At 43.0% G+C, this 24,254-nt stretch overlaps 1 protein-coding gene across 1 annotated transcript in view; it reads right to left on the bottom strand.

The window, feature by feature from the left end:
* LOC125225066 (NBAS subunit of NRZ tethering complex-like) overlaps window positions 1-24,254 on the bottom strand; it is a 77,407-nt gene that overhangs the window by 44,850 nt on the left and 8,303 nt on the right. Inside the window, 13 exon segments of the mRNA XM_048128583.1 lie at window positions 272-384; window positions 3,104-3,291; window positions 7,474-7,582; window positions 7,990-8,166; window positions 11,700-11,836; window positions 12,892-13,047; window positions 13,479-13,707; window positions 16,369-16,446; window positions 17,488-17,786; window positions 18,757-18,893; window positions 19,575-19,698; window positions 20,876-21,001; window positions 22,316-22,513. Coding sequence (XP_047984540.1) covers window positions 272-384; window positions 3,104-3,291; window positions 7,474-7,582; window positions 7,990-8,166; window positions 11,700-11,836; window positions 12,892-13,047; window positions 13,479-13,707; window positions 16,369-16,446; window positions 17,488-17,786; window positions 18,757-18,893; window positions 19,575-19,698; window positions 20,876-21,001; window positions 22,316-22,513 — 2,071 coding nt within the window.

The raw sequence follows: 24,254 nt of genomic DNA on the forward strand, positions 1-24,254 counted from the left end.
AATGCCGCGAGAGTATGTCGCCGCAAGATAGATGACACGTCTTCTTCTAACTGTATTAATGACATAAGGACGGGTAGTCGCGGCGATGCACTCTCGCGGCAATCATGTGCTAACCCTGCAGTGCCTTAATATAATTCTAAATTAAAACAGTCAGTTATTTACAAACAAACACGACGATGTAATCTATCGATTTTCGATCGAATCTTTTAGTTTCAATCGACAGGCATAGTTCGAGGGGCATAGCATAGTATCAATGTCAGATCTTAGGTACCTTGAATGGGAAGTATGTCCAAGTTGAAAGCGCTCAGTATTTCCAACGAAGCGATGAGATCCAGCTCCTTCTGTATCTCTTCGTTTTCGTCTTGAATAAGAGATAAAGCGCACCTGAGAATGAAAATATCATTAATCAGTTAAGAAAGTATAAAGCTGCGATAATATAACGGACAGTTTTACTGCCTACTTTAGTTCAGACGGTTTTTCAGATCTTCGAAACACCTTTCGACAGAATACAGATGTAGTGAGAATAGCTTTTCCTTCGTATTATTACGGAAACGTATGAACGTGCAAAGAGAATCGAGTATTATAGAGAGTTACTGTCAAAGTAAAATGTGTAATCATAGTGCATAGACTGCCATCTCTCGACACCAGCTTAAAACTTTTGAACCACGAGGCGAGTGGCGCCGCCGCACGAGAGCACGGTACTGGCGAGTGTGATGCTGTAGCGAGCGGCACTATCTGTGAACACTGTACTTGGCTCTCTGCAGCGCCGGTTCCCGTAGCTCCCCGCTAGAGTTGAAGTACTCCCTGGCGCAGGCGGCCACGAGCTGCGCCGAGCGAGCCGGCGGCACGAGGCGAGTGGCGCCGCCGCACGAGAGCACGGTACTGGCGAGTGTGATGCTGTAGCGAGCGGCACTATCTGTGAACACTGTACTTGGCTCTCTGCAGCGCCGGTTCCCGTAGCTCCCCGCTAGAGTTGAAGTACTCCCTGGCGCAGGCGGCCACGAGCTGCGCCGAGCGAGCCGGCGGCACGAGGCGAGTGGCGCCGCCGCACGAGAGCACGGTACTGGCGAGTGTGATGCTGTAGCGAGCGGCACTATCTGTGAACACTGTACTTGGCTCTCTGCAGCGCCGGTTCCCGTAGCTCCCCGCTAGAGTTGAAGTACTCCCTGGCGCAGGCGGCCACGAGCTGCGCCGAGCGAGCCGGCGGCACGAGGTAAGTGGCGCCGCCGCACGAGAGCACGGTACTGGCGAGTGTGATGCCGTAGCGAGCGGCACTATCTGTGAACACTGTACTTGGCTCTCTGCAGCGCCGGTTCCCGTAGCTCCCCGCTAGAGTTGAAGTACTCCCTGGCGCAGGCGGCCACGAGCTGCGCCGAGCGAGCCGGCGGCACGAGGCGAGTGGCGCCGCCGCACGAGAGCACGGTACTGGCGAGTGTGATGCTGTAGCGAGCGGCACTATCTGTGAACACTGTACTTGGCTCTCTGCAGCGCCGGTTCCCGTAGCTCCCCGCTAGAGTTGAAGTACTCCCTGGCGCAGGCGGCCACGAGCTGCGCCGAGCGAGCCGGCGGCACGAGGCGAGTGGCGCCGCCGCACGAGAGCACGGTACTGGCGAGTGTGATGCTGTAGCGAGCGGCACTATCTGTGAACACTGTACTTGGCTCTCTGCAGCGCCGGTTCCCGTAGCTCCCCGCTAGAGTTGAAGTACTCCCTGGCGCAGGCGGCCACGAGCTGCGCCGAGCGAGCCGGCGGCACGAGGCGAGTGGCGCCGCCGCACGAGAGCACGGTACTGGCGAGTGTGATGCTGTAGCGAGCGGCACTATCTGTGAACACTGTACTTGGCTCTCTGCAGCGCCGGTTCCCGTAGCTCCCCGCTAGAGTTGAAGTACTCCCTGGCGCAGGCGGCCACGAGCTGCGCCGAGCGAGCCGGCGGCACGAGGCGAGTGGCGCCGCCGCACGAGAGCACGGTACTGGCGAGTGTGATGCTGTAGCGAGCGGCACTATCTGTGAACACTGTACTTGGCTCTCTGCAGCGCCGGTTCCCGTAGCTCCCCGCTAGAGTTGAAGTACTCCCTGGCGCAGGCGGCCACGAGCTGCGCCGAGCGAGCCGGCGGCACGAGGCGAGTGGCGCCGCCGCACGAGAGCACGGTACTGGCGAGTGTGATGCTGTAGCGAGCGGCACTATCTGTGAACACTGTACTTGGCTCTCTGCAGCGCCGGTTCCCGTAGCTCCCCGCTAGAGTTGAAGTACTCCCTGGCGCAGGCGGCCACGAGCTGCGCCGAGCGAGCCGGCGGCACGAGGCGAGTGGCGCCGCCGCACGAGAGCACGGTACTGGCGAGTGTGATGCTGTAGCGAGCGGCACTATCTGTGAACACTGTACTTGGCTCTCTGCAGCGCCGGTTCCCGTAGCTCCCCGCTAGAGTTGAAGTACTCCCTGGCGCAGGCGGCCACGAGCTGCGCCGAGCGAGCCGGCGGCACGAGGCGAGTGGCGCCGCCGCACGAGAGCACGGTACTGGCGAGTGTGATGCTGTAGCGAGCGGCACTATCTGTGAACACTGTACTTGGCTCTCTGCAGCGCCGGTTCCCGTAGCTCCCCGCTAGAGTTGAAGTACTCCCTGGCGCAGGCGGCCACGAGCTGCGCCGAGCGAGCCGGCGGCACGAGGCGAGTGGCGCCGCCGCACGAGAGCACGGTACTGGCGAGTGTGATGCTGTAGCGAGCGGCACTATCTGTGAACACTGTACTTGGCTCTCTGCAGCGCCGGTTCCCGTAGCTCCCCGCTAGAGTTGAAGTACTCCCTGGCGCAGGCGGCCACGAGCTGCGCCGAGCGAGCCGGCGGCACGAGGCGAGTGGCGCCGCCGCACGAGAGCACGGTACTGGCGAGTGTGATGCTGTAGCGAGCGGCACTATCTGTGAACACTGTACTTGGCTCTCTGCAGCGCCGGTTCCCGTAGCTCCCCGCTAGAGTTGAAGTACTCCCTGGCGCAGGCGGCCACGAGCTGCGCCGAGCGAGCCGGCGGCACGAGGCGAGTGGCGCCGCCGCACGAGAGCACGGTACTGGCGAGTGTGATGCTGTAGCGAGCGGCACTATCTGTGAACACTGTACTTGGCTCTCTGCAGCGCCGGTTCCCGTAGCTCCCCGCTAGAGTTGAAGTACTCCCTGGCGCAGGCGGCCACGAGCTGCGCCGAGCGAGCCGGCGGCACGAGGCGAGTGGCGCCGCCGCACGAGAGCACGGTACTCGCGAGTTTGATGCTCGCCTCGTCACCAGAGGTCAGGAGCGATGAGGCGTATATCTGTATAACAATATAAGGAAAAAAAAAATAGATATGCAAATGAAATGAAAATGAAATATGTATTTTTCAAGTAGGCATATTATAATTTATGGGATCCTTTTAATTTACCGAAGATTTTTTTGTCGAATTTCATTTCCCAAACGAATTTTGCCAACTACACGTTTGTCAACTCAATCTTTCCCATAATAACATTTACATAATGCGCATATGAAGGTCAAATAAAGCTATGAGAAAGGTGTCTGTGTATGGGTAATAAATGAAGGTTCGATGTACATTCATAGGAACTATGGTTGGATACATAATTCTGAATAAAGAAATTATATTATTATAATTATAGCACTTTAAACGAATTGATGATTGTGTAAGATTTGTCGGATACTGAAAATATCACGAAGCAAGGATAAATCATTTTTGCATACTAAAAGTTCCTTCATTTCGTAAGACTAACATGGATACATCTCTTTACATGTAATTGACTGTACCAGTGGCGTGGCGTGAAAATTTTCGTTGATAAAGCCGAAAGGGGTTTTCGGGATATGTTTTGTATGAACTTCTACAGATACTGGAGAATTTGAGGGAACCCGTAGGAAATCGAGTTGTATCGACGCCTCGCCACTGCTGTGTATACTTATTAGAGTTATTAGTCCAATTTCAAACATTTCTCTTTTACAATCTGAAACGCATTTCGCGACGTCACTTATTTTATCCGAGATCCTCTCATATTTTTCTGTTTGAATTTGAATGACTTGTTTATTTAAGACATGTACAATATGTTCAATAACCTAACCACAAAATTAAAATTTTGAAAAAACCCCCGACCGCGACCTAGTGGACCGAATTTCATGAAACATGGCTAAGAACACTCCCGACTAACACAGCTTTCAAATGAAAAAAACTAAATCGAAATCGGTTCATCCGTTCGGGAGCTACGATGCCACAGACAGACACACACACAGACAGACAAACAGACAGACAGACAGACAGACAGACAGACAGACAGACAGACAGGCAGACAGACACGTCAAACTTATAACACCCCGTCGTTTTTGCGTCGGGGGTTAAAAATCATAAATTCAAAATATTATATGAGTCCTTTTATACAACAACAACGTAAAATTATCTTGGTTCGTTAATATTTCTTGTATGGTAGCTTTTGCACATTGTAATTTTTCCTCAGTCACCCGTTGACCACGAACGCTGTAAAGTGTTCGTAACGTCGGGATGAATTGTAAATTCGTTATACGCGATTTAATCCGTTTCCATAGTTTTATTTCATGAGTAACTATCGCGGTAACCGAAGACATAATAACGTAAAATTAATAAAAATTTCTTATTTTCTTTATTCATTTTAATTCTTAGGCTAGGATTTTTATAATATGATTATAAAAGTAAAATACAAAACCACATACAAAACAATACAAAATATATAAACACATTATAAAAAACCTAACCTAGGGTGCCGCCAGCAGCGGGGCAGGGCCCAAGCTGCCGGTGGTTAGGGCTGCAGAGAGAGGAACCGTCGGACTATCCGCGCCGTGTCCAAGATCACCGCCTTCTGCATCTGGCCCTTGATCCAGCCACCTAGCGAGAGTCTCTTAAGATGTTGGTAGAGACTCTTCGCTATGAGACCGTTCGCTGAAACGACTATCGGGACAATGATCGTCGAATAAACATTCCACATGGCGGTTCTTATTTTTATCTAAATATATAAAAGAAGAAGCTGACTGACTGACTGACTGACTGACTGACTGACTGACTGACATATCAACGCACAGCCGAAACCGCTGGTCCTAGAGATTTCAAATTTGGCACGTAGGTTCCTTATATAGTGTAGAGGAGCACTAAGAAAGGAATTTTCAAAATTCACCTCCTAAGGGGGTCAAATGGGGGTTCAAAGTTTGTATGGGGAAACAAGATTAGTTTGCCTATTTTATTCGAAACTTCACAGGAAGATTCCTTAAGACATATGACTGAATACGTGTTTCAGGTTTTTGAAAATTTAACCCCTAAAATGGTGAAAAGGGGATGATAAAATCAAAAAATCAATATGGGTATCGTTTTTATGGTTTATCGGGTCGCTGATCACGATAAATACAACGTTTTTAAAATCTAACGAGGCGGAAGTGAAATACCTTCTCCCCTGTTGTGGTGCAATGGGGTTTAAATATCAAAAAAATATATAAAAGAAGATATTGACTGACTGACTGACATATCAACGCACAGCCGAAACCACTGGTCCTAGAGATGTCAAATTTGGCACATAGGTTCCTTATATAGTGTAGAGGAGCACTAAGAAAGGATTTTTCAAAATTCGCCTCCTAAGGGGGTCAAATGGGGGTTCAAAGTTTGTATGGGGAAACAATGTTAGTTTCACTGTTTTATTCGAAACTTCACAGGAGGGATCCTAAAAACATATGACTAAAGACGTGTTTCAGGTTTTTTGAAAATTTAACCCCTTAAAGGGTGAAAAGTCAAAAAACTAATATGGGTATCGTTTTTACGGTTTATTGGGTCGCTGATCACGATAAATACAACGTTTTTAAAATCTAACGAGGCGGAAGTGAAACACCTTCTCCCCTGTTGTAGTGCAATGGGGTTTAAATATCAAAAAATATATAAAAGAAGAAACTGACTGACTGACTAACTGACATAATATATCAACACACAGCCGAAACCGCTGGTCCTAGAGATTTAAAATTTGGCACATAGGTTCCTTATATGGTGTAGAGAAGCACTAAGAAAGAATTTTTCAAAATTCTCCTCTTAAAAGGGTGAAATGGGGGTTCAAAGTTTGTATGGGGAAACAAGATTAGTTTGACTATTTTATTCGAAACTTCACAGGAGGATTCCTAAAGACATATGACTAAATACATGTTTCAGGTTTTTGAAAATTTGACCCCTAAAGGGGTGCAAAGGGGGTAAAGTCAAAAACACAATATGGGTATCGTTTTTATGGTTTATCAGTGATCACGATAAATACAACGATTTTAAAATCTAATGACGTGGAAAAGAGATTTTCTCCCCTGTTGTTGTGCAATGGGGTTAAAATATCCAAAATAGCCATAAGTATAGGTTTAGTTTTCATCTTTACTTCTGGTTCAAGAGATTTCAAATTGACACGGAAGTTCCTTAGAGGAGCACTAAGATAGGATTTTTCAAAGTTCACCTCCTAGCATGATAATTTGACAGGGGCAAGGACAGGGACGGGGACAGGGACGGGGACGGGGACGGGGACGGGGACGGGGACGGGGACGGGGACGGGATAGGGTTAGGGTTAGGGTTAGGGATAGGGATACTGATAGGGATAGGGATAGGGATAGGGATAGGGATAGAAATAGGGGACGGGGATGGGGATGGGGATAGAAATAGGGATAGGAATAGGGGACGGGGATGGGAATAGGGATAGGGGAGGGATGGGGACAGGGACGGGACGGGGACGGGGACGGGGACAAGGATAGAGATAGGGACGGGGATAAGAATAGGGATTGGGGTCGGAATAATCGGTCGGCAATCGATATCTAGGCAGAGTAAAATGCAGGTGGCTCAGTGGGAAGGGATTAGTAAGTAGGCATCGGCGAGTATCCTGAATCCGTAATAACTATTACATTCAATGTGCTGTAGGAAGATCGTTGTTTGCTTGCCTTTTATATGTTTACGTTTGCAATAAGTATAAGCAAAATGGAAAAAATTGTAAGCGATAATGCAAGGAAGTACTTTTTACCCTACCGACCATAGCGTCGAGATACTGGCTATGTGGGTTGTATGAAGTTTCCCCAGTATAAATATTTATATAGGTAAAATACATACATATTTGTACCTACTACCTACGCTGTGGTCGCTGTGTAACAATTCTACAATCATTGCAAGAATTTCTTTTAAAACAATAGTAATATGTGTAAGGTACAGTCAGCCAAAAAAGTGGTTTACCACTTTTCGATCAATAGAGTCGAAAAGTGGGAAACCACTTTCTTGGCTGACCGTACAGCAAATAGATCAGTTACAATGGCCCTCCAGTCGAGAATTGCCCGCTTTACCTTAATCGAAATAATCGCGGACAGATGTACCTACAAAGAAACCTACGGATCCAAATGAAAATCTTATTTTTTGTAAACGTTTCAATAAGAATACTTTTATTACGCGGGCGAAGCCGCGGGTAAAAGCTAGTTATTAATAATATCGTACCTCGTAAACCTCCTCCTTGCTGACACAGTTCAGTAAAGTAGACTGCAACTCGAGCAAATCTTTCAGCAGTTTCTCCCACTCTTGCTGCGACCATTTCTCTTCGCGGTTCCTGAAATATAAATATTCAGAATTTTCTTAACCCCCGACGCAAAAACGACGGTCTGTCTGTCTGTGGCATCGTAGCTTTCGAACGGATGAAATGATTTGTTGAGTTCAACGGTCCACCTCTAAAGGCCTGTCATGTGATGGTAAGTCTTACCATCTTCATAAGCAGAGCTCAGGTTTCCAACGCGCTCAGCTTCTCCCTGTTCCAAAGTCACCCTCCACATTAAATTCATATAGCAGAACATCCATTGTTACGATGACACAGATACAAATATAATCACTTATCTCTGGCTAGCAGCATTCTCGCTCGCTCCTTGTCTCTGGGTATTTACTTTATCTCTTATTATTTATGAGGCTATACTATCACTGGCTTCTCTAGCTCAACGCTTACTCCCCTTCAGGCGCACTTACTTGTCTCTAGCCACCCTGGCCAGCAGCATCCTGGCCCTTTCCTTATCGCGTGGCATCTCCTTCAGCTCCTGAACGGTGACCCGGACCCCTCTCCAGTTGATCAGACTACTCGCTGCGACTAGTTTCTCCAATTCAGCGCATCGGCGGATCAGCTCGCTTTCAGAAATGCTTCCATCTCTACAATAAAAATAAAAACAAGTAAAGCGGCAATTACACTCCGTCGTTTATCTAAAGCGGTCGCCGAATTTGCTTCAAACTACTTATATTATGTATTAGGCCGCTTGTAATTACAAATTTATTTTAAATAATCTAAATATATAAAAGAAGAAGCTGACTGACTGACTGACTGACTGACTGACTGACTGACTGACATATCAACGCACAGCCGAAACCGCTGATCCTAGAGATTTCAAATTTGGCACGTAGGTTCCTTATATAGTGTAGAGGAGCACTAAGAAAGGATTTTCCAAAATTCACCTCCTAAGGGGGTCAAATGGGGGTTCAAAGTTTGTATGGGGAAACAAGATTAGTTTGACTATTCTATTCGAAACTTCACAGGAAGATTCCTTAAGACATATGACTGAATACGTGTTTCAGGTTTTTTGAAAATTTAACCCCTAAAAGGGTGAAAAGGGGGTGATAAAGTCAAAACATCAATATGGGTATCGTTTTTATGGTTTATCGGGTCGCTGATCACGATAAATACAACGTTTTTAAAATCTAACGAGGCGGAAGTGAAATACCTTCTCCCCCGTTGTGGTGCAATGGGGTTTAAATATCAAAAAAATATATAAAAGAAGATATTGACTGACTGACTGACATATCAACGCACAGCCGAAATCGCTGGTCCTAGAGATCTCAAATTTGGCACGTAGGTTCCTTATATAGTGTAGAGAAGCACTAAGAAAGGATTTTTCAAAATTCGCCTCCTAAGGGGGTCAAATGGGGGTTCAAAGTTTGTATGGGGAAACAATGTTAGTTTCACTGTTTTATTCGAAACTTCAAAGGAGGGATCCTAAAAACATATGACTAAAGACGTGTTTCAGGTTTTTTGAAAATCTAACCCCTAAAAGGGTGAAAAGGGGGTGATAAAGTCAATAAACTAATATGGGTATCGTTTTTACGGTTTATTGGGTCGCTGATCACGATAAATACAACGTTTTTAAAATCTAACGTGAAATATCTTCTCCCCTGTTGTAGTGCAATGTGGGGTTTAAATATCAAAAAATATATAAAAGAAGAAACTGACTGACTGACTAACTGACATAATATATCAACACACAGCCGAAACCGCTGGTCCTAGAGATTTCAAATTTGGCACATAGGTTCCTTATATGGCGTAGAGGAGCACTAAGAAAGGATTTTTCAAATTTCTCCTTTTAAAAGGGTGAAATGGGGGTTCAAAGTTTGTATGGGGAAACAAGATTAGTTTGACTATTTTATTCAAAACTTCATAGGAGGATTCCTAAAGACATATGACTAAATACATGTTTCAGGTTTTTTGAAAATTTGACCCCTAAAGGGGTGCAAAGGGGGTAAAGTCAAAAACACAATATGGGTATCGTTTTTATGGTTTATCGGGTCGCTGAACACGATAAATACAACGATTTTAAAATCTAATGAGGTGGAAAAGAAATTTTCTCCCCTGTTGCTGTGCAATAGGGTTAAAATATCCAAAATAGCCATAAGTATAGGTTTAGTTTTTATCTTTACTTCTGGTTCAAGAGATTTCAAAAAGACACGGAAGTTCCTTAGAGGAAGTTCACCTCCTAGCACGATAATTTGACAGGGACAGGGACAGGTACAGGGACTGGAACGGGATAGGGTTAGGGATAGGGATAGGGATAGGGACAGGGACAGGGACAGGGACAGGGACAGGGACAGGGACAGGGACAGGGACAGGGACAGGGACAGGGACAGGGACAGGGACAGGGACAGGGACAGGGACAGGGACAGGGACAGGGACAGGGACAGGGACAGGGACAGGGACAGGGACAGGGACAGGGATAGGGATAGGGGACGGGGACGGGGACGGGGACGGGAATAGGTATAGGGGAGGGACGGGGACAGGGACGGGACGGGGACGGAGATGGGGACAAGAATAGAGATAGGGTCGGGGATAAGAATAGGGATTGGGGTCGGACTAATCGGTCGGCAATTGATATCTAGGCAGTGTAAAATGCAGGTGGCTCAGTGCGAAGGGATTAGTAAGTAGGCATCGGCGAGTATCCTGCATCCGTAATAACTATTACATTCAATGTGCTGTAAGAAGATCGTTGTTTGCTTGCCTTTTATATGTTTACGTTTGCAATAAGTATAAGTAAAATGGGAAAAAAATGTAAGCGACAATGCAAGCAAGTACTTTTTACCCACCGACCATAGCGTCGAGATACTGGCTATGTGGGTTGTATGAAGTTTCCCCAGTATAAATATTTATATAGGTAAAATACTAACATATTCGTACCTACTACCTACGCTGTGATCGCTGTGTAACAATTCTACAATCATTGCAAGAATTTCTTTTAAAACAATAGTAATATGTGTAAGGTACAGTCAGCCAAAAAAGTGGTTTACCACTTTTCGATCAATAGAGAGAGATCGATCAGCAAATAGATCAGTTACAATGGCCCCCCAGTCGAGAATTGCCCCGCTTTACCTTAATCGAAGTAATCGCGGACAGATGTACCTACAAAGAAACCTACGGATCCAAATGAAAATCTTATTTTTTGTAAACGTTTCAATAAACGTTCCAAAAAAGTGGTTTACCACTTTTCGATCAATAGAGTCGAAAAGTGGTAAACCACTTTCTTGGCTGACCGTACAGCAAATAGATCAGTTACAATGGCCACCCAGTCGAGAATTGCCCCGCTTTACCTTAATCGAAGTAATCGCGGACAGATGTACCTACAAAGAAACCTACGGATCCAAATGAAAATCTTATTTTTTGTAAACGTTTCAATAAACGTTCCAAAAAAGTGGTTTACCACTTTTCGATCAATAGAGTCGAAAAGTGGTAAACCACTTTCTTGGCTGACCGTACAGCAAATAGATCAGTTACAATGGCCCCCCAGTCGAGAATTGTCCCGCTTTACCTTAATCGAAGTAATCACGGACAGATGTACCTACAAAGAAACCTACGGATCCAAATGAAAATCTTATTTTTTGTAAACGTTTCAATAAGAATACTTTTATTACGCGGGCGAAGCCGCGGGTAAAAGCTAGTAAATAAATAAATATTGGGGACACCTTACACAGATCAACTTAGCCCCAAACTAAGCAAAGCTTGTTCTATGGGTGTTAAGCGACGATATACATTCTAAAATAGATAAATACACACAATACTTACATACGTAGAAAACATCCATGACTCAGGAACAAATATCTGTGCTCATCACACAAATACATGCCCTTACCGGGATTCGAACCCAGGACCGCTGTTTAGCAGGCAGGGTCACTACCGACTGAGCCAGTCCGGTCGTCAAAACCAAATGATGAACGTTTGAAAACAAAAATTCATCATATAAATGACTTTTATAAATTACACGGACCGAGAATAAGTTCTAGCTTTCATTAACTACACGTCAACTGTCTCCTACGCAATCGCCTGCTGAAGTCAAGTCCGATTCAACAGTGACGTTCGATCGTTCTTCGCTGAACTGTATCCGCCAGGCATACACGATAGAAAGGAATTCAGAATGAATCTTACTCACGTTTCTTTTAATATTGTGTCAAGCAAGTCACACGCCTTGTCCAACTGTTCCGTACCGTTGTACGCGTACAAGCACTTCTCGGCCAGATCTAAATGCGTGCGGACGTCGAGCTCAAACTCGTTGGGAGATTGTAGTACCTAGGAAATAAATGGGTTAGAAAAAACTTATTTTGATAAAGGAAGACAAACACTTGCTATACAGGTAGTAATAATTCTTTGGTTGAAAAATTTTGAATAATTCACATTTGCTAGAATTATATTGACCGGGATATAAATCGTGTTTTTTGTCGAGGTCCCGGTATTTCGATGCAAGGTCAATCAAGGGTCCAAGTTAGGATCAAACTTTCCTTTTTTGTCGCCTTTCTAAACATTTGTTTTATGAATATTGAAGATGTATTCCAAATGTACAAACTTTTTGAGAATTGCTGATTTTTATTTATTTGACATTTAGAGACTATACATCTCTAACATCTCTTATTAATCATAGTAACTTTGTACTTTAGTTAAATTCTTACCCCCTTATTCATAAACGTACTTTAAAGTTATCAAGCCGATAAAGTTCGTTTGTCCCTTTCCGACGTATTAGTGTGATAGAAAAGGACAAAGGAACTTTATCTGCTTGATAACTTTAAAGTACGTTTATGAATAAGGAGGTTACTATTTATTGTAATTATTGACATGTAAAAGTGCCCCTGTGGCCTACTTGCTGAACAAATGTTTTTGATTATGATTTTTTTTCATTTGATTTTAGGCACTGGTCCCACGGCGAGCTAGCAAACTATGAGCTATCGGCTATTTGTGCGACAAAAGATAGTCGCTCCCGTGTAAATAAAAGTGACAGATGTATTATAGCTGAGCTATTGACTATTTTATAGTTCATCGCTCAGCTATAATACATCTCTTTCTTTTGTTTACACGGCAACGACTATCTTTTGTCGCATAAATAGCCGATAGCTCATCGCTTTACTAGCTAGTGGTGGGACCAGTGCCTTATATCCCAGTAATGAGGAGGCACACTGACATTTTATCCCGTCAGGCGGCGCCTGTGCAAGTGTCTAGGCATGTCACTGTCATTCATATGTGTGAGAGAGAAAAACATATCATCTTCTCGCTCTCACGTATGGACTAATAGGGTGGCGCCATCTGTCATAGCCGTCGAGTGTGCCTCCTCATTGGTCGTTTAGTTGTAATACCAGTAATATAGAAGACAAGTCGTCGACGCTGACGCTCTCCAGATAGTCCATGAGTCCCTGCACGACGCAGTCGGCGCGCTTCGTCAGTGTCTCGTAGCGCTTGAGGAACGGGATCACGAACTGCTTCAGGTCTGCTACAAAGGTCTTCGGCGTTGACTACGAAAATAAATATTTATTTTTTACATGCCTATTCCACCAGCGAGCTAAATTCTAATGATATTCTAACTTCTTATGATATAGAAGAATATTAATAAGCAAAAAATTTTCGATTTAATAATTACACCACTTTCCATTGTCACTGAAGCGAAAACTCGTCGACACGGTCGTGTATCCTGCCCGTCCTGACTTACGGTGCTCAAACGTGGTCACTTACAGAGAGTCAGAAGTCCAAATTGAAGGTTTGCCAACCGGCTATTGAGCGTAGTATTCTAGCTGTGAAGAGGACCGATCGTATCCGGAACACCACGCTGCGTTCAAAAACCCGCATTGCCGACGTCGGCGAGAGGACTGCCAGGCTCCAGAAGATAGAATATGAACAAATTGAAGCTGGACCACGATCCACCTCTTAAGGCCAGCATTGAACTTACCATCTTCATGAGTAACCCACAGGTCTCAAGCGCACTAAGTTTCTCCAGCTGTTCCAACGTCACCCCCTCCACATTCAGGTCATACAGCAATACATCCAGGGTTAGGAGATGGAAGATCAGCGAGTCAAGGCCAGTTACTCCACAAGTCTCGGCCGCGATGGTGGCGAGAGTTAGCGCATGAGACGCGAGACCGCTTTTTGCTTCGATCTCGCGCGCGCGTTTCTCATACCTGTCAAATTTAAATAAATAATGTGTTATTCCTTCCTCGTAATTCAATTTATAGAAATTGTGGGTTTCACTTTGGCTTGGCAATTGATCTTTGATTAAAAGGAGTTTCATAGCGCTTCGAACCAAAACAAAGTTATAGAATAATATCGATACCGTATGTACCGTAGTTCCCAATTGGACTAATTACAATAAACAATGTTGTAATTAGTACAATAGTGCGTAAGTATAAGCAGGGATCGGATACCGGTATTTTCAACCAAACCGGTTTTGGCTCTAGACGTCAAACCGAAAAAATAGTGTTCTTGTTTTCGGTTACCGGTTTTTAACCGGTTAATATGAGAGAACTGTTCTTCAGCAGATCTGTTTCTGTTGAACGAAATTAACCGGTTTCTACGTCAGAGATGTCAACGTCAGAGATACAACGACTCTTTTCTCATTTGCAGGCAGCGAAACTTTGGTGCGAATGACAATTTTATGACGTCAAGCTACAAACTATTATGTTAAAAGTATCTTTGAAATGGACCTTATAGTTATGTATATAAGGCGTATCTTTCGGTGTAGGTAAATGCACTCCGATACGGTTCAATAATTTGGTCCGGTCAGTAATCTCTCTCCGTAGTCTAGCGGTCTGTAGCACACTCAATGAAGCCTATCTCGCGGGAAATAATTCGTGTATAGGCAAATTTTGGCATAGTTGTAGGGAATGGTGTTCTAATCCACATACTCAAAGTACTGATGGGTAGGGGAGGAGCTAACGGGTGGAGGGGAGTGTAAAGGTCCCTTTTTTAGTTTTTCGCGAATAACTCTTAAACTGTGGCACATAGCAAGAAATGTTCTGAAACACAAGTAATCTTCATAAAATTCTCTACAAAAAAGTCTTATACACTTTTTATCTGGGACCAATCGTTCATGAGATACGGAAGGGAAAAGATGGACAATAAAGGAATAAACTCATTTGTTTATGAACAATACGTTTATTCTTATAGAGACGCGGTAGCGTGTCAAGCCAGGTTCAAGTAACAAAAGTAGCAAGCAGCACCGTGTGTAATATTACACGAACCGTTTGGAGCCACATTTGACCCCCTTCTAACTCAAAAACTATATCACATAAACGTGTATGCAACGTAAAAAGAAACCAACGCGCGTAGTAAAAGTATGAGCTATAAGCGCTCCTCAATAAGCCCGGTACTAGCAGCCCGCTTTAGTGCGTTTTCACATTATCCGATCCGATATCGGATGTCGGAAGGATTTCAAAGGCAAAAATCCAAGACGGCGCCTTAAATGTACGGGATATCGGTCCTACTTCCGATATCGGATCGGATAATGTGAAAACGCACTTACCCCGCGCGCGCGCGCAGCCCTTTATAAGCCACCGCGCGGCCAGCGCTCGCTCATCCCAGTCGTCCTCAAAACGTCGACGTAAGACCGCCCCACAAGGATGGGGCGCGACCAGATACAGCCCTCACAGCGCCCAGCGCGGAAAGGGCTACTTGAGTATGTGGATTAGAACACCATTCCCTACAACTATGCCAAAATTCGCCTATACACGAATTATTTCCGCCGACGGACAGTTAAATGTCTTCGTTAGGCGTGCTACTGGGACATGGACTAGGAATATGGAGGTACCGGGTTCGATCCTCGTAGTGGGCAAGCTTTTTCCATGTTTGCATTTTATAATTTAGATTTTAAAAATTAATGTTGTTACACTGTGTAATGTGATTCCTAGTAGTTTTAAGCAGATTATGTGACAAGTAAAACATTTCAAAAAATTAACATTTACTTTTTTATGTGAAAATACATCCAAAAAGAGTAAAAAAACACAAAAAAATAAAAAAGTCATAGAATATTTTTCGTTTTTACATCAAAAATGCATGTGGTTAAAATCTTTTGGGTTATTCAGGCCCACGGTGTTTATTTTCTTTTCTTGTACAATAAAATATGATTTTTTTTTTCATAATTTCGAGTTAAAATGTAATAAATAAATATAACCTCTTTCTACCGAAGTCTCTGGCTAAAGGTATCAATTATTGCATTTAATGAGGAGGCACACTCAAAAGTTATGACAGATGGCGCCGTCCCGTCCTTCCATTGCACAGATGAAGAATTTCATACGTGAGAGAGAGAAGATGATATTTGTTTTCTCTCTCTCACATATGAATGACAGTGACATGGCTAGACACTTGCACAGGCGCCGCCTGGTGGGATAACTTTTAGTAATTATGTTAATAATTACTCAATGTGGGATAGTCAATGTCTGACATACCGATTTATAACTTCACAATAAAAAGGTGCAATATCAGTGTATTGCTGGTTGAAGAGGCTGTTATAGATATGTAAATAAATTTATTGTCAAACTTGACACAGCATGTCATTTTATTTTATTAACCCGTTCAATAAACTTCACGGAACGAAATAAATTCTGTTCATCTTGAATACAGGTAACCGAAATTGATTTGTTCTCTGTCAAAACGTTATTGTAGATTACCGGTTAATGACAGAACAGAAATTTGAACTGTTTACGAACAATATTAACCGATATTTTGAAACCGATTCCGATCCCTGAGTATAAGGTCTTTATTACAACCCTTCTTTTCGGCATACTTAGTACGAGTGTGAACTAGGGTGACGGTATAGAGGATGAAGTTGTAAGAAGTAGACATACCACTGGGATATATCGTCGTTGGCAGCAGTTTCGGTGTCTGGCGAGCTGTCTTCAGACCAGTTCGAGCTCCAAATAGATCTGTCAACAAAAGAAATAATAGGTACTTAAAATAATGACGCACTAGACTAGTCACAAATGAAAAACGAAAATTGTGCCACTAGCAAAATAGAGTTTTATAAGAATTTTTGACTTGATTATTTGTAAGTTCATATTATCGTATTGCTTCCAGAAAGTCCACTTCATCAAGCTATAAAGAAATAGGTCAGAATCTGTCCATCCAACTCCTAAAACCTGTCAAAAATACCCAAAAACTCGACTAACCTGAAGCCCTCCTTCTCCTCCAGAGGCAAGTAAGCGCTTCTATGCAGCCTTCTTTGAGAATCTAAGGAGTTCTTGACTCACCCTTCTATATCATAAGAAGACCAAAAGATTCTTCATTTAGAAATTATTGCTTTAAGAAAGTCCACCCCTTCCGAACATGTGGAAATAGACTCCTAAAACCTGTCGAAAAAGTCCCAAAGCTCGATACAATACTCAACCGAAAAATCTCCTTCTAAGTCACCTTCTTTGACGAGATCTATGGATCTCTTAACTTACTCTTCACCTTCCTAAGAAGACCAAAGATTCTACATTTAGATCGTACATACAATACAATTATACATACAATCACACCTGTATCCCATATAGGGGTAGGCAGAGCACACGAACCTACCAAAGCTTCAGTACCACTCTTGGCAAAAAGGGGTTGAAAGCAAACGAAACTGTGACATTGCAGTGACAGGTTGCCAGCCCCTCGCCTACGCCACAATTTAACCCATATCCCATAGTCCCATTCTACGACACCCACGGGAAGAAAGGGGGTGGTGAAATTCTTAACCCTTAAATGCATGATTTTGGCAAAGATTTATTCAAATTTGAATTCTGACATGCTGTCAATAGAGTAAAAAATGCGTGATGCATATATACATCACTACGCATTTAAGGGTTAACCTGTCACCACACAGGGTTCAGATCGTATCGCTTCCAAAAAGTCCACCTCTTCAAGCTACAAAGAAATAGGTCAGAATCTATCCGACCCACTCCTAAAACCTGTAAAAAAAGTCCAAAACCTCGACTAACCTGAAGCCCTCCTTCCTGCACCAGTCGCCGACGCAGTCCTCGGGCCGCGGGCTGGGGCGGCGCGCTGGCCCGGGAGCGGCGGGCAGCAGGTGGCGGTAGCGGCGCGGGCAGCTCGTCTCCGGCAGGCTGGCCAGCACGGCCAGCTGCCCGCCCGCCGCGGGGATGTGCGGCCACAGGCACGCGAGCGCCGAGATGCGGCCCTCCTTGGCGAGCTCGACGGAGCTGTGGACGAGGCTGTTGGCGCGGAGGCGGTCGTATTCGTCTTTCACGTAGGTGGATTTCTCGCAACGGAGGATCGCCTGGAGAAATTAAATCGATTAACACTTTCGGAACCGCGAACTCGCCACGAGAGCACTCGTGAATTTACTCAGATGCCGGAAAACCCGCCGGGCGGATTCTCACCATAAAAACTATATGTTGTGGTTATAAACTACGACCGGCTTCTGACGTACCTAGCGCGACTAGAGCGCCGTTTTTTGTCCGGTAGGGAATGTGTACCGACTACCGACGTGTTGTATAAAGTTTTTGTGCTAATTTCTGTAAATTCCCATTTTGTGTACATACTTTGTTGTTTTTGCTACATACCTATGTGTTAGATTCGAATTACGCTACCTAGAATGTTTTAGGTGGGTTGCTCTTAAGTTTATGCTAAAAGTAGAAAGAATGAGGTTAAAAATTAGTTGGAAGAAATAAATAAATAAAGTAATAAGTTGAAAAATACATACATACAACATATTACATACAATCACGCCTGTATCCCATAAAGGGGTAGACAGAGCACATGAACTACTCAAGTTTCAGTGTTACTCTTGGCAAAAAGGGGTTGAAAGAAAACGAAAATTGTGACATTGCAGTGACAGGTTGCCAGCCTCTCGCCTACGCCACAATTTAACCCCTATCCCACAGTCGACTTCTACGACACCCACGGGAAGAAAGGGGATGGTAAAATTCTTAACCCGTCACCACACGGGCACGGGCAGTTGAAAGATATAAAGATATTTATATACGTACGAACAAGAAGAAGAAGAAGAATACACATACATCTTATTTTCGTATTGAATCTTGACAAGTATAATTGTAATTTTTATGAATGTACCTGCACTTCCTAGCTGTAATTTAGTTTTAAGGAATACTTGCTGTGCCCTAACAGGGTTCATGTGTGAACTTACCTTATTGTAACACCTGCTTGTACCACATGATTATTATGCAATAAATTATGAATTATGAATAAGTGTCGGAAATATTGACGGATTTCAGTCCTATCCTCACCTCATAGAGCGAGACGCGCTGCCGGTAGAACAACATGACATGCCGACATCGGAGTAGCTCACTAGTGTACGCGTTCAAGTCTGACAACTCTATCAAATCTGGGTCATCAATCTTCTCCTCTCTGTCCTTATTTATTTCTGGAAATAAATGATATCCATGTAGGGAACAAATAAAATTATTTTATTAAATATTTTTACTATATAAAGAAAAAGAAAAAGCGATCAAGCCCACTGGTGGCGAAGCCGGGAATCGAAGCCGGGTCTCCAGCTATCGCGGCTGACGTGATAAAGCGCTACACCACCTCGACCGCGAGGTTCCCGGCTTCGCCACCAGTGGACTTGATCGTTTTTTTTTCTTTAGTGTATGGTATCTATTTTAGTTTATAATAAATTACATATTCAGAATATTTTTCAATCCAATGATTATCGAGGCAAAAAAGTCCTTGCTTGACGACCAAGCGAACCGCGAAAGTAATTTCTCTAACAAGGTGGACCGATGATGTTGGTTAAGATTTCAGGGATCATACATACATATAATCACGCCTGTATCCCATAAAAGGGTAGGCAGAGCACATGAACTACTAAAGTTTCAGTACCACTCTTGGCAAAAAGGGGTTGAAAGAAATCGAAATTGTAACATTGCAGTGACAGGTTGCCGGCCTCAAAAGGCCTCAAAGGGCAAAGGGGGTGGTGAAATTCTTAACCCCTCACAACACGGGACCAATTATTGGAGGATAGCTCATGTCTGTTAGTAGTAAATGAGTATAAATAGTACCTTTAACTGGGTCAAATGTTACAATAGAAAAAGGTACATCTCACCGTTAAGTATCTCCTCGTTGGTCAACTTGAGACCGAAGTGTAGAAGCTCCTTGGCGGCTGGCAAGGTTTCTGGCAGTCGATCCACGCACTGATGAACCGCCCAGATCTTCTTCGATACTTTGCTCTGTTTAAACAAACCGCAACTATTAATATGTTGTAATTGTGTCGCTTAACTTCAAACTTGGGTAAGGTACAGCGGGACAAATCTCGACTGGGGGGCAATTGTAACTGATCCATTTTTTCCATTATTACACTATGATGTTGAATTCTACATGTATCCACTGAACACGCCTACCATATAAAAACCGGTGGACACTCTATTTAATAATGCAAACATTGTAAAACATGGAAAAAATGGACCAGTTACATTTGCCCTCCAGTCGAGATTTGCCCCGCTGTACCTTAAATCCATTCTGCTGTAAGAGATCAATATTACATTTTTTATGTGTTCAACCTTAAAGCACAATGGATTTACCCAAGTTAAGCGACACAATTATTTATCATAAGGTTCTCGGCGTCTAAGTTGATCAAAAGTTATCCTGGCAAGGTCGCCATGTAATAACAAGTTATGATATTATTACAGATGAGGATGGGCAGAGTCACGGGATGACGCGTAGTCAAATGATAGACACTAGTAGCTAAAGCGTAGAAAAGTAATGAACCGTTTATTTAATATATGTTATGTCTATATAGTTTCAAGTTTCAATTTGTTTATTGCACTCATGTAAGTATACAGTTCTTACGTTTATTACAGTTCCACATGAATCCTGTAAGGGCATAGCAACATAATAACTCCACGACAGATACGGCCACAGCGACTGCTTTCAAGCAACATACAATGGGCATATATACATGTTTGGGCTGTCGCTGACGAAACAATATGCGTTATGTCGCAGTAAATCAATGTGTTTCTGCTAAACACGGAAAGTGGCTAATTCGCCATACTGTACAACACCATAAGCTTTCAAAACCTTAAAAGTTATATCAAAGAGGATCAAGTATTATAGAGTTACTGACGTTACTGTCAAAGTGAAAATTTGTAATCACAGTGCATAGACTGCCATCTCTGGACACAAGCTTAAAACTTTTGAACCTCAGTTTTGACAATTTGGCCCATAATATTCTTAGCTTGATATGTGTTAAAATGTCAAATATTAATATTAGCGCCATCTAGCCGAGCGTCCCCCAAAGGTGTAACGCTATCTAGGCCACCATACCTATTTCTAATATGGTTCTGAGGTACGTTTTTTTCTTAGACTGTAGCTGTCTATACGGAGTTACATATGTCTTATGTTACTTACCAGGTATTTTTGAATAGCATCAGTGGAAACTGGGTTCTTGCGCCATTGCTGCTGGTACACCAAGTCACTGTCTAGTCCAAACTCCTCTGCCAATGCCAAAGCCTCAGTGTAGTTGCCGCTCTCGATCTGTTGACCATAAACAAAAACACCCCACTCATTTTTTTTTTACTGAAGTGGCAAAAAGCAATCGAGTTGCCTGATGGAAACGATTTGATCATCCATTGAATACTGACTACCTGCTGACTACTTTTTTCGAAGAACGTCTTATCGTACTGAATTTTTAAGTGTTAACTTCAAGTCAATGGGCGGCTGTGATCGCTTACCATCAGGTAAGTCTGCTGTCATCAGTCTGCTCGTTTGCCACCTATGGCATTAAAAAAGTGACCTTAACAAAAGTAACAAACGTGACAAATTAGACTTTTTACATTAAAAATAAAAATCATTTATTTCGGTCAATACAATCCATAGTTTGTTAGTTACAGAAATACTTAAATTACTATGTTAGTACTTAAACTAAGATGTTGGGAGGTCCAGTGCCTAACAAGTGCACTATCCCATCTCCCTGCCACTACAGCCAAGAGACTGTGGCGACTGTCGCGCACCCTGCAATTCTTATATCGAAATTTAAACAATTTTCTCTTATTATGTATCAGATACATACATACCTTCCTAGAAAACAGCTCCTGTGGCATAGTACTCCTAACCCCAAGTAGTCTATTAACCCCTGTGACTCTTTCGGCCACGGTTGAAATGTGTCCATGTTAGTTATAATATAACAATTATAATTACACAGCTTGAATTCACTCCTCGCATCAGCGCCTGAATGTGATGTGTTTACTAGTAGATGGATGGTTGCGTGATGAATGTCTGAGGTTCAGCGAGATGATGGATGTTCGACCTTCTTCTGTGCCTTATTAGTATTTATTGTATGTTAACTTTTTCCCGTTACGTATATATAGGGATAATTTATGTATTTTAACAGTGCCTTGGTTTCTCTGTCATGCTGAATAAAATAAAATAAAATAATTAAATAAACATGAAAACATTGTCTACTATAGGCACATACCTTCATAGAAAACAGCTCCTGCGATGTAGTACTCCTAACTCCAAGAAGTCTATACACACGAGCGACTACTGTCACTCTTAAATGTCTCCAATAACCAACATAACAGAATAAATATGAAAACATTGTCAACTATACTATAAGCAGAGATCGGACAGTTGGGCGTCATTTGTCTGACGTTTTCGGAATAATTTTAGAATGACGCCCAGCCGGCGTATTATGCTTCCAATTTTATCACTTATCCACGTGCATAAGATATCTGTCACTCTCACACTGACATACTTGCCAAAGCGTGACGGATACTTTATCCACAGATAAGTGATAAAATTGGAAGTTTGATAGGCCGGCAGTTGTCCGATCTCTGATAAGGCACATACCTTCCTAGAAAACAGCTCCTGCGGTGTAGTACTCCTAACTCCAAGTAGTCTGTACACCCGAGCGACAACCGTGACTCTTTTCGGCCGCGGTTGAAAAGTCTCCATGTCGGTTATCGCGAACATGACTGACTTGAAGAGTTCTCTAGTCAGGTCTAGCATCGTGTCTTCCGTGTCGGGTTCGATTTGTACCATTTCCAGCTGTAAAAATATGACTTTAATGAATAAAGCTATATAGGTAAGGTTTAAGTAAGTAAGTCGGAAACAAGTGAACATCGAACATGTCGCGTTAGTGGGTTTTCACATTATCCGATCCGATATCAGATGTCGGACCGATATCCCATTCATTACAGGCGCCATCTTGGATTGTTTCCATTGAAATCCTTCCTACCTACAAAGTTACGACAACACTTATTAGAAACTCAGAAAAGAAGTTCTTAAAGTGTAACCCCATCTCGCTCACCATTTGTCCTTTATATTTCCACATCATGATTATAATTCTGTTACCGATAACTAATCCTTGTACATTGTAATATCATACCCTATTCTGTTCGCGTTTGATGAACATTATATACTTGTGATAATATTTTGCTTATTTATTATCTACTCGTACACTCTATAAATATAATATATATCGACTTGCGCTGCACTAGGTCGTTCCCTTAGTATTAAGTTTGTAAGGTTCTGACGGAAGATCAGCGCTGCGGCTTCCGTAGAATGTAGGTATGCTGAGTCAGCGCCTATTCCATACCACAACTCACATTCCACAACCAATACTTCAGTTAAAATAATAAGTGTGCTAATTATTGTATAATGTTATGTTAAGTCTTTTTAGTATTTCGTCTTTCTTTATTTTGTTCTGTGTTGCAAAGCATGTAAGTTTGTGGTTGAATAAAGAATTTATCTATCTATCTATCTATCTACATCCGATATCGAATCAAATGATGTGAAAACGGACTTAATCTCCAATACAAGTGATAAAGGTAATTTATTTTACAAGTAGGCTTATTGAAATGCGCATGCTGAACGTCAAATAAAGCTACGCCGGCTCTAACCCTACGCCTCAGCCTCGAGAAGATTTCAGTCCCCCCTCAGTTGGGAGGGGGGTATCCACTATGGGACCGGCAAGGAACTCGGCGGGCCACTTCTTTTCAAAACATTACATCTTATAATTAAAATGCTTTAAATAACAAAATACAATTTAACATACAAGAGTATTCATGAAACAATATTAACAGACTACTCTATCCTCGTAGCGTATAATTTTAATGTATGTATAGACACATTGTAGCAGTAACGTTCTTCTTCTTAAGGTGCCATATCCTAACGGATGTCGGCGATCACCATGCGAAAATCTTCTCTGTGTTTAGCCACTCTACTCAGAGTGGTAGCGTCTGCAATACCGGTCCAACTCCTTATATTGCCACACCATGATGTTCTTGGTCTTCCTCTACTTCTCTTTCCGTCCATCTTTCCCTCTACAATGTTTTTCAGTAGGGCATATTTGGTGTTTCTGTAAATATGTCCAAAATATGCTGTTTTTCTTCTTTTGACTGTCAATACAACTTCCGTTGTCTTTTTCATTCTGTCCAATACTTGTTTGTTAGATATCTTATCTACCCAAGATATTCTCAGCATCCTTCTGTATATCCACATTTCAAATGCATTTAGCTTGTTGACTATTGATTTATTTAGGGTCCATGCTTCCACTCCGTACATCAGAATTGGCAGAACAAAACATTTAACCAGTCTCCATCTCAGATTCAAGTTTATATCTTTATTTGTGAATAATTTTTCCATTTTTATAAAGGCACTCCTGGCCATTTCTATTCTTACTTGGATCTCCTTTTTAGGGTCCCATTTTTCATTGAGCCAACATCCCAAGTACTTATATTTTTCAACCCTTTCTACTGGTTTACCAGTAACGTTAGGTTGGTATAAT

The sequence above is a fragment of the Leguminivora glycinivorella genome, chromosome 4, assembly GCF_023078275.1.
Source record: "Leguminivora glycinivorella isolate SPB_JAAS2020 chromosome 4, LegGlyc_1.1, whole genome shotgun sequence".
NCBI lineage: Eukaryota > Metazoa > Arthropoda > Insecta > Lepidoptera > Tortricidae > Leguminivora > Leguminivora glycinivorella.